General features: G+C 36.4%; 1 protein-coding gene across 1 annotated transcript in view; it reads right to left on the bottom strand.

Annotated features, from left to right (window-relative positions):
* The window catches only part of LOC581024 (colorectal mutant cancer protein), a 64540-nt gene extending 52404 nt beyond the window's left edge, over positions 1–12136 (bottom strand). The window contains exon 1 of the mRNA XM_011679181.2: positions 11770–12136. Coding sequence (XP_011677483.1) covers positions 11770–11826 — 57 coding nt within the window. The 5' untranslated portion in view covers positions 11827–12136. The remainder of the gene's footprint in view (positions 1–11769) is intronic.
* Between the last annotated feature and the right edge of the window lie 138 nt (positions 12137–12274).

Raw genomic sequence — 12274 nt, 5'->3', positions numbered from 1 at the left:
GAAGAGGCCTGAATCATTACATCTAGAACAAATCTTTGTATTTTTACACCCCCTAAAAAAACAAAAATCTGTCCTAAAAATGAAGGTTCATAAAAAGAGCATGCTGTAAATAATGAAATATAAAAATTCAAAACATCTATAAATAAAATGCACAGCTTCCTTCAAGAAAACAATTGTAAAGAAAAATGGTAAAACTTTATTATGAATTATAGACAGTTTCTAGGGGAGAATTATTGGTACAATGCTTCTTTGTTCCTGGATTATAAGTAACAGAACATACATGAGGAACATATAGCTAAATCCAGCATGGCTTAAAAGTAGTGCAACACAATTCTCCATAGCCATTTAATTTTAATTTATGAAGTTTAAAAAAATGTTTTGTATTTGAATGGGAAATGGAATCATTTCCTAGAAAGTAATCATACCGTAAACTATAAAGGATAAAACTCACTATGAATTTTACAGTGACCACTTCACAACAAAGAAACCCACTGGCAGAATCGGTACTTAAAAGAAAATACAATTTTAGGCATTAGTAATTGTTAAAGCTGTTGTAATATCATAAGGGACAAGCGTACTTGCCATTCAACAACAGTATATTCCTAATGAATAGTGGTATTAAATAGATTTAATCCTTGCCTATAGTGCTACGTATTATAATTATTATTCCAAGTGTGCAAGAGCTTTCAAACTTCATAGTAGTCTACCTAAACAGCCTTGGCATATACAACCTACGTGTACAACACTATTTTCTTTCATTTGGTAAAAGTAGTATGCTGGGCATGTACAGGTACAGATGATGATGTGAAAATATTTTCTATTAATGGAAGTTCTTTTATGAAGACAAAATGAGATCATCTGGAGATAAGCATTTTGTAGGTGTTTTTTTATATTGTTGTTGTTGGTTTTTATGGCATTTTCTATCGTCATTGGTAAATGATTTTCGCCACAAATAAAAACCACAGCTCTTTATAAGCTGGTAAAGGATTTTAGAGCTAAACCGCTCAATGCTCCTGAATGTTTTAATTTTATTCTTTCTATTTCTCTCTCTCTCTCTCTCTTTTGTGGGATTGATGTTTATCATGTTCAGCACTTCAGCACTATTAAATAAAATCAATTTCCATAAAATCTCTTGTGTCGGCTAGTGTACTTCCAGCTTCAGCTAGAGGTGGATAATGTGATCAAAACAGTATGCATTTCCTATTATTCAATAGACCAAGTCAATCCCATTCTGCTGCTATGCAATTTGCATGCTCCAAGTTGAGTCAATTTCTAATACCTGGATATGCTTGAATCCGATAAAAGAAATGACCTCCACGAAAAGTGAATTCAATTCAAGTGCTATTCATGCACTTCATAAATTGCCAATCATGTTGGAATGGGTTCTCTGTGGCATACATTAGTCTGCTGGGACCAGTCTTTTTGTGGAAATTTATTGACTGTCACAAAATACTGGTAAAGCTTTGAAAGGGATGCTTATACAATGTACTTAGAGTGTAGCTCGCAGCAAAAGGATAGTTTACTGGATAGTTAAGATAGTTTTAAGTCAGCCTGAGAATTTAGAATGACTGGTAGGAAAGTACTAATGAAGTGAAGATGGTGCAAAATTTTTGTGGAACTTTGGATGCCTGAATCCTGTGACCAAGGTTCAAAACATTTTAAAAGGATTTGTACTAACGATTGCCCGGTACACACTGGTCCCTTAACTTCAACCCACAACCCCCTCTCCCAATTTCAAAATGTTAACACGGGGCTCATGCTTAAAAATCCTTTAAAAACCCAACCAGTCCCTGCAATGAAAGTTCAGCGGTAGAGCTATATATTTATGAAAATAATTAGAGATATAACGCACATAAACAACTATATTTTCACATAAGAAAGGTCAATGGTAATTCCATTTCTCACATACTGTATGCTTGCCTGATCCTACAGAACATTTCCAGAAATGGCAAATTTGCTTTCCGTTTACCACCTCCACTCAAACAAGTCCCCTGACGTGTAAAGAACGTGAGATACATGTACGTTTACTCACACCAAGAAGATGGAATCTTTCAAACATTTCAAGCACAAAGTCAACATGAATTATTCATCCCATCTAGAAACACCTAACGATCATGTTTCACTGTCAAGTACATGGCGCGCATTAGAATGAGTCAGAGAACTTCATCCTATAATTGGCAGGTTGTCACTTTCTGCATAATACCATGGATGGACCTACTATAAATTGAGACTCTCACTGATATAGATTTGGGTCAGGGTCAACTTGATATCATAACCAATCACTGTTTTTTATTAAACAAGTTCCCCATAGAAAAGGGAAAGCTATTTGTGCTGGAAATACAAAAAATGATAAAGACAGATTATAACATTTACCTACAAGTTAATTTGTTGAACTCTGTGAAGCGCTTTGAAACGGTTTTAATATGTGTAAGAGCACTATATGGATTACAGTATTAATATTATTATCATATATTATTATAAGCTATTCTCTATTTCTAACATGTTCTTTGTAACAAGTTTCTTCAAGGAGATAAATTTGCAAGTATTTTTTAAAATTTAACAATGCCATGAAAAATGTCAATGTCCACGCAGTTGTCAACTTCCCACCTGCCCCTTCCCTTTACCAAAAAATTAATGTGTACATGTACCTCATCAAATAACAAGAATTTTCAAAGCTTTCTGGAAAATAATTTGTATTCTTTTCAGATTTGCACTGAAAACAAGCATCTTCGACACCCCATTTAATAGTCTGAGAGCTAGACTAGACCTGACACTGAACTGCAAGTGAACTGGAGTAACCTTTTCTTCACCTCCTGGAAATATCCTAAATATCCTCAGAATACGACAAGCAAGATTGAGAAAATCTGAGCCTATTACTGTACATTCCATGAACATCTGGTGATCACCAAACAAGATGGAAAATATAGTCTTTCAAATGATAGATGACAAAATCAAATGAAGATTGACATTTCTTATACAGAGTTTTTTTTTTAAGACTTCATACTAGATATGCTCTGAAAGGCCCCTGTATACATTTTTTTTACATGCCATTTTCTAGATTCAGGTCTACAAAGATCCTTCACAGGGATTCTAAAATGAACTAAAGTAACCCAACTCTTCCCCAAGATGCCATCATCTCCCAATTTCAATACTGCCAATTTGCGGCAATACCCGCACATCTCTGCACTGCATCTCTCAAAGACGATCAAATGTCCCTGGAGCGATATCCCAAGTACTGAATCAATGACATAATCCTGGTTCATGCTAAACGAGCTCCTCAGAGGCATCAAAAGGGGTTCTATTTCCAATGCTCGGGGCAAGCCTGACCATTGGATAGGGGACGAGGATGACCAATACGCCGCCCGTCTCCACTATGAGATGGAGATGGATGCTGGGATGATGTGCAGGCGGGGAGGAGGGAATGACAGGTGGAGAAGAGATGATGGAAGAATATGGTTACTTGCTTGAAATCAAATGAACAGTTAGACTACTGCACACTTAGGGGAACAATGGTGATGGAGTAAAAAGTAGCCCTTATGAAGATGAAGGAGAGCTTTCTTTTTCCCTCAACATGCAGAAAATTGCATTTCCTGCACCATTTTATTTTTATCAATATTGCAACGCAGCGTATCAGCACAGTACAAGGCTTCAATAGAAAGCTAGAAAATATACATCACCTGTTGAGAGCCAGAAAGGAGTAAAAACATACTTTTTATGAAGAGTTAACGCCCTTCTGGCTCTCAGCCCATGTATTTTCAAATCCTGATCAACAATAATGTTTTAAAGCTCTTGTTAAGCTAATTTTAATATCACAGATGATTCTTGTGCATGATTTTGAACAGCTTTAAAAACCAGTTCCACACATCAAAACCCATCTCAACAGAGCATCTCCTGACAGCTCAATTTCACTTGTCACTCTACAGAAATCAATGCCTGATGAGGAATGCCTAGCTCGCTTCAATTTGGATACAATACCAAGCAGCTTGCAGTTGTTCAAACAACATCATCACTGATGCTGTAACCTGTAAGGATGGCAGCAGATGAGAGACCGAAGAGTACTGTTCGCATATTCTGCTGCAAAATACCAACCATGACATTTTTGAGGAGGAAGCCCGTAACAGCCTCCTAAAATACCGGACAAAACATGTCACAAAACAGGTCAACAGTTTATTGAACAATGTACTCTAACTATAGATGCTTTGTATTGCAAATATTTATTATATTGATTGGTTTGGTAAAAAAAAACTTGGACACTTCTTGATTTTAAAAGAGAGTAAATGAACAGTGTGCAGGTGCCATTCAGATCAGTTGGGCATCAAAGAGCACATTCATGAAACTAGAATCCAGAAATTTGTTTTATTTCTTGGGGTACGTAAAAGTAAAACCAGATGAGAAATTATTTTAAGCTTAAAAAAAGGAAAGAGAGAGAAGGGGGGGGGGGTAGGTGTGAATGAGAGACAAGGAATAGGAGGACAGATAATGCAAAAAAGAGCAGAAATTCAGCAACACAGAAATTGAACTGTAATCAAATGTGAATTCAGGTTTGTGAATCAAACAAATATTGGATCTCTTATAAACTCCTTGAATGAATAATTCCTCAGAGATACTTTCATAATGCACAAAATCATACATCCTCTAGCTTGTGAAATAAAAAAGTATGTTTGATTGCTTCTCAAAACCTCAAAGGTTTGTTTTTCCTTCCGCTGAACCAAAATAAAATTGCATGATTCAAACCCATAAAAGAAAACTCTGTAAACTGGTTCCTGAGAAAACCAAGAAAAATGAGAAACTAAATAAAGCAAACTAGTCAGACTAATCTGTCATCCAATTAACATGGAACCCCCCAGGGATCGACATGATCATGATTAACAAATGTTGGCGGTAACTTTTCATCCGAGAGCATTGTTCCTCTTGAGCCATCTGAGCTCACAGATTCCATCCAATCCTCACAGGGATAAACGTGACATTTCTGAGATCTCCTCAAGGAAATCTGCAGACGGCAAACTTTATTCCTCACAAACATCTTCATCGTCCTTCATCTATTTTTCGAGCGGAGCCTGGATACTAGCTAGGTTCAGAGGATGAGAGGGGGAGCTGTTGTTTCAATCGAGGTAATCACGATGTGATGTATACGTTTAAACTTGCTCACTTTCATTTTGATTCAATAAACACTGGTGTTAATATGGTGAATGGTGGGCGCCAGAGTCTAGAGGAATGCTAATTGACTTTCATGAGCTGTTGATTTTCCAGAGTCATCAGACAATTCTACAAACTAACTGGGACTACATGTATACACAAACACATACTACTGAAAGATGAGATTCCAGCAAACCATCCAATTATTATCTGTACATTTCTTTTCAGTAGTAGAATTACATACAGCAATTGGATATATAATCAGTCCAAAAGACCCAAACACTTCTGTGTGGATTTGAAGAGTAAAAGTTAAACTTTTTCCAGTTTTATCAAAAAGGTGGAGGATAGTTTAGCTACTGACTGACAAAGCTGAAATATATGAGGTAACTTTGAAAATAAATTGTTAAAAAATTAATGATGTATTGCTGAGTAAATGGCATTTGAACTGCACTCCTCTAATCTCCATTTTAGCCTACTTTGCAGAAAATCAGTTATATCACCTAAATTATAACTTTTATCATAACTGAAATGATAACAACATGATCTGAAAAAACCTCCAAGAAGTACTAGGAACATCGTGTTGACACAGTGATATCGGTACCTTCATAGATCATACCAATTATGATATTGCCTGAGAACCAGAAGGAAGTTAACTCATATACTTTGACATAAAGTTAACAACCTTCTGGCCCTCAACGTACACATTTTTATTGCTGAGACTTGAGAGCAACAAGGAAGCTACTGTTGATCTCACAAGACGCTGTGACAGGGGAGATATGATGTTTGTCGCCAATCTCACATTCTCACATACCACGCATGACTACGTTACAGCTAGGGCTGTCATATCCCGACATGCCAGCAGACGATGCGTAAATTGTGATACCCGGAAACTGCAGAGACAATGAATCTTCTAACAGTAACATTGAATTTTACTTTTAGCTAATGAGCAGGACTGAACTATTCGTCATGACTATGCATGATCAAGATAAACATAAAATGTCAAACTAGTATGACATTGACAACGAGGACACTTGACAAAAGAGGCAGAACTTAATGATTTTTAATGACAGGGCCATAATACAGCCAACTACCATCTTGAAGCCCTTGTGAGATGATGAAACACCATACAAAAAAACATAGTAATCCATATAACAAAATTGAGGCCAAGACATTGCTTTTGAAAGATTAAACAAAAAATTAATTTAACAGTTAACAAGATTTCGCATCTCTTGCATGATTGAATCTATTTACATTTGGTGACCACTCTCACATTCATAGAATAGAACCCTTGAATAGTGCCAAGATTCTACCCCCAATTAATTTCAAAACATTTATATTTGGTGACCACTCTCACTTTCATATATAGACCTTGAATAGTGCTAAGATTCTACCCCCAAGTCGTTGACATTGCCAAGATGAAATTCATAACAGATCTGAAATAACATGATTTTAAGTCTCTAGCCATCCAGAAATCAGGGCTGGTGTGACAGTTTCCCTTCCATCCGATGGACAGACAACACCATGAATAGAAAACACAATCAATTAATCCTATCAACTATGTGAGTCATGCGGCAGGGGGACGATCGCAGAGTCTTGGAAGACATCGCGGATGAAAGGATGGAGGCTGCGTGCTTGTCGTTCTTGTTGTGTCCGCCGTGTTCCGCCTGTCAAAATAATTGCGGTTGGGATGTACCGGGTCAATATCTGTGGATGAGATTTTAATCATCTCAACATGTTACCCTTATTTCTTAATGTGATTCCCATTCTTTCTCCCGTGGTGGTGGTACTAGCTTCCAACCTATCACTTCTCAATATGTTGAACCAGAGTTGACTTGGCATGTGGAAGAGACGAGTTGTTAGGACTGAAGGAGTAACCAACGGGAGGGGTAGGCTAATGAAATTATATCAGAAGGAGGCTATCTACTGTAAGTAAGGGCCTGTCCTTCATGTCAGTACAATCATGCTCTAGTCATTTGATCAAAATTGAATCTTGCCTCCACATGAACTCTACCAGCAGGGGAATCAAGATGGGGATGACAAAATGTAGGACCATTGGTCCTCAACTCAAGGTATGATGAGGTGACTCATGATCTACTTTTAGAGCTGTATTTCACCCAAAAAACTCTACAATGGTCATGTTACCTTCAATTTCTCACTTTGCTAGAATGAATAAACAACATTCTATGCATTAACAAGAACTTTGATGAAAAAACTATTTCATCAGCTTCATTGGAGCACCCTGGACATTGGATGCTATTGTAAATGTAAGCCCAAATACATTGCCTGACATGACAAAATGTTTCAGTTTCTATCTTCATGGTTTTACTGGGGTAACCAAGTGATTTGCAGAATTATATGTTTTTGTACTTAATAGGTCTGTATATTTTCATTCCTACAGTCAGTTACTTCCAATTTATCCAAATAAGGCTACGGATGGTTCGGTTTCATACTTTCGTTTCTGACTTTCTGCATATCAAATCTAGCACAGACAGATGCACTGCCAAGCCGAGCAGCAGGGAAACTAACTGCATTCTCAAATAGAAGTGCCATTCATCATCTTCTTCGCCACACCATGGATCCTTGTGGTCTGGTATAAACTCCTCGCTGATACCAGGGCCCATGCTCACACAACAAAACAAGTTCAGTGCCAGGTAATGAAAGACTTCCCTGCTGTGGCGATGAATGAGTTAATCCATCAATGGACCTGTCTGTGGTCAATAATGAATCACCAATAAAGCAATCATCAAGAGAGTCCATTTGAGACCAGAGTTTCAGCTGGTCAAGAAACAGTTGGAAGACTGTTATGTTCAGGGTTCATTAGTTCAGCCCAAGGCCTGGTGATGGAGAATTCTCTTATAGAGACCATGCAGATATCATAATACATATTTGGGTACCGGTATATTAAACTTGAATAGTTCAATTCATAAAAATACAAATATGCAAAAACAATGATTCCTCAGGCATGAGTTCTCTTGTCTAGTACCGATAGAATAAACAAACATCTCAAATGGTAAGAGCAAGAAGGATATTAGCACTAAAAAGACAAAGAAATCACCTCTCTAGCTCTAGGCAGATGAAGCATTCCTGATGAGTAAGATTTTCTTTAATTCTTCAAATGAACAATTCCGATTACAAGGCAAGCTTGTGATCATTAATAAATATGTGGGAATCGCATATTGAGGAATTCTTCTCATACTGAAATATCCTAATTAAATGGTTCAACAATGGAAATTACTGTTTTGAATTTAATAGAGTAAATTAAGTCGGAGTCAACCATTTTGTTATGTAAAAATGTACAATAAAGAACAAGTTAGAGCCTTTACAAAGTCCACAAGCCACATCTAAATAACATATTTGACTTGGGCTCATAAAAGCCCTTAATGATTACGGTAACGGCCCTCTTATTTTCAATAACTCGTCAAAATATCTTTGTTATACAATCACAATAAGAACTGCTGTGATTTTAATGATTCAAACAATTGTCCCATGAATGACCAAGAAAAAATGTTCTGCAGTACTGGTGATTGGGGAAGTTCATTAATTCTTAGATTGTTAGAACATGAATTGGACATGCCAAGAGGTGGAGGAATTTAGCAAATACCTGTAGTCAATTGAGAAGAAAAAGTTATCGGTCAATTAATAACGTCCTTGATTTGATTTTATGGCCACATTCTAGTATTAAATGGAAAATGAAAAATGGAAATGGAGATGGGCACTGTTGCAGATCAGCAGGAATGAAGGAATTTGTAATATTTGAATGTTTTGTAACAAAGCTTAATCTAAATCTAAATATGGTTGGATAAGGAGGACTGAAAGGCCTTTAGTGAGGGTAGAAAAATGAATCTTGGAAGTTAGAGTATGTTTAATTGACATGTTTTGAAGCAATCCATTTTTACTAAACCTCAACGAGAATTAGAAGTTTCGATAATTACTCTCTAAACAGGGCTGAAGTACAGATTTGAGGTAAAAATATAAAAACAGTGTCAAAGGGCGTATATTCTTTCAAAGTTCTGTCAACAATTATTTTTAATAGAGCTGGAATAATATGATTTAAAGCCTGGGACAAAATGTTACCACCAACCTTCCATAAAATCTATTATGAAGGAACTATTCCATTTCCGGTCATTTCTCTAATCTCTTGCCTCCAATTACCACATTATCCAATTAGCTCTGAACAGGTAAATGAATAGCAGGTGCACGATGAACTCATTCTTGCGGAATCAATCACTATGTAGCCTCAAATTGGCAAATGCTGACAAAAAGACAAGGCCATCAGATATGGAAATAATATCCACACCATTTCAGCACACTGAACAAGGTTACCCAGTGGTTTGCCACTTAATGATCATGTATGCCAGTAGACTTGGAACACAGGCGTAAGAGGCATATTGAAGAAAAGTCAAATAAAGAATACTGGAATTAGTGGAATACATGTATGTAGGCCTATATTTTTCAAAGGTGTCAAACTAAAAGTAGAAGTTTTAAAAAAATATTTGTTGGTACATGCTCAGCTAATTTAGATCACTAATAAAGCAGAACTGATTTTGAGAAGAGAAGATGTAGGCCTACATTTCATATCGCTTTAAAAGTTGTAACAATGGGTTGAATTCGTCTAGGTCATTGAACAGTAGTAAACATACATTCATCATAAATGAAGGATGGAAGAAAAAAAACAAAGGTAAAATGGATTGAAATCAAGATGTAGCTTACACATGTAAGTATGTTTTGCCATTGAGAATCTAGATCATGGTAAGTTACTCTTTAGACTTTCAGTCTACCTTTTCAGACTAGCAGAGTAGTAGTACACATGGGACACAAGCTGGTTTGTGCACAATTGCATCTCAGGGTCAAGCAACCGTCAATGATCAAATCACGGTTTCCAGTGAAACTGAAAGGCTATTTTTTCAGCTACTCCATTGAAAAACACTCCTTGAAATGAATGTAGTCTGCAAGAAAACACTGCAATTTGACAATTTACCACAATTCCTAAAGCCTTGAGCAGAGCCTACATCCATCAGTTTCTGGCTGTGTCAAAGAGTACATAGCCAATTGTAGTCTCATGATGCAGACACTGTTACGCACAACGACTGACAAGGATTTGCGGCTTGCACCTGCAGACTAACATGAATGTGGTTGATACAAAAAAAAATGGAGAAAAAAAATATATATTTAAAAAACTGTTTTGGCATTAGATCCCTCCCCCAAACTACCATGAAATACCATGACCCTGTCATTGTAAAAAAGGTTGTAACAATTGGGTACGGATAATAAATGTGTCACATTGAGGCAATACAGCCCTGCTTGCATCAATATTTTGACAACATCATCCTTCAAACACACCCCAAAAAGAGAAAAACAAATTTCAAGTACATGCAGTACTGTACTAATTTTTGGGCAAACCTTGACACTGTTATTTTAAAGTCTAAGAAAAGAGTTTTAATGTATTCAAGTTCCATGCATGCTTTTATTAATGCAAAATCTGTTTTTATAACCTAAAAGTTTACTTGGTGCTTGTCTGACATTACACCAACTAAAATATGCAAGGTGGATTCTTCCTAGAATGATGCTATTATCAATTTCCACAATGAATTGTCAATAATATGACTGAGAGCTACTGTTTAAATATAATATTTAATAACTGTAGAAATGCCTTTTTTCCCCAGGAGAACTTTTTGGATTTGCTATCAAGTACAACTACTAGCAAGATTTCATAGAATTGAATTTGATTAATTTCATAGTTTTTTTTTACCAGAGTTGTTCTCCAGTTTCCAAAAACCATCTTTGTAGCTTTGCAGAGGTATATCACAATAAACTCCTGTATGTTTTGTTCTTCATTGTATAACAATGTATACTTTTAGAATATCCAGCTGGTATTGTAATATTTTGTATTAGTTTAGTAAGGAAAACCACAATTTCTACAGCAGGAGAAAAGCCACGATATATTATCCATCACATGGAGTGTGAGAATAAAAAATCAATATGAAAGGATGACACATTATACCCAAAGCGAACGCATGCAGTCATAATCATCCAGACGTGAACGACAGGATTCCACAAATGTGAACTAACCATGCCCGATAACAATGTAAAAGTAGTCAGGTTGAAAATTAAATTGTCCAATACAGTGATTTACATGTCCCAACATGGAGTTTACAAAAGCGTGAACAGATAGGATTCGGTTGTTCCCATGGCTCTTTTAAATCTTCATGACATCATCTTTGGTAAGTCGGCTGTTGGAATTCTGCTGCTTATTAGGAACACTAAATTATGTACGAGTCAAGTTTTGTAATTGAAACCATACATTTTACACAACGACTTCACTTACACATCTACATGTATGTCATACATCTACTGGGTAATATATTACCTCATCAAACAAAATACTGAAACACTGAACTGAACATCTATTCTCTGTCAGATTTCTGCTTTTTGTGTCAAAAACACTAAATATTGGAGTCAAGATTTACAATAAACACCATAGGCTAAAACTTGATTTGTGTTTTCTTACCACACAAACATGAAAAAACTCAACTCAACATGAAAACCTGAGCTTTATCTTAGCATTTGATAAAAATTATTCACAGATAAAACAACATCTTCAACTGTTATAATTCTTTAAAATGACTGAATTACCTCCTTTGGTGGCGGCATGTGCGATGACCGCCCGTCCATCCTGCTCAATCCTTGCATACTGATCTCGTAAATACCATGTATATCCACAATACCGCTGTTATAAGGGTCCGCAAGTCAGAAGCTTGCTGTTTTTGTCTAGCTAAAAAAAGTAGCTTTGATTTGATACGATACCATTTTCAAACTTTTCTTTTACTGTCAGCACCGGAAGAAAATGGCCCAACTTTTCATAAGATGTCAGTCAGAAGGTAGATAAACGGCAGTAATATGATCCCCTTTTTCCTGTCTTGGATAAGTCTTCTGGTTTAGATAAATGGTGGTTTGACAAACAGAGAGGTCCACAAAGTCTACAAATAAAATGGGGTTACGGGGTTACGGGGTCAAGTCCTACATCGTACTTTACATGCCATGGTCAATGATGGTCAATGATGGTTTCTGTGTAATTGATGATGCTTCAAGAAATTACTTGGATATCGGTCATAAAGCACGAAGCCAAAGGGCCGTTTCC

This window comes from Strongylocentrotus purpuratus, unplaced genomic scaffold (assembly GCF_000002235.5).
Source record: "Strongylocentrotus purpuratus isolate Spur 01 unplaced genomic scaffold, Spur_5.0 spur5_scaffold_6, whole genome shotgun sequence".
Taxonomy (NCBI): Eukaryota; Metazoa; Echinodermata; class Echinoidea; order Camarodonta; family Strongylocentrotidae; genus Strongylocentrotus; species Strongylocentrotus purpuratus.
Note: the sequence above shows the minus strand (reverse complement) of the source record. Positions and strands in the feature narration are given on the sequence as shown.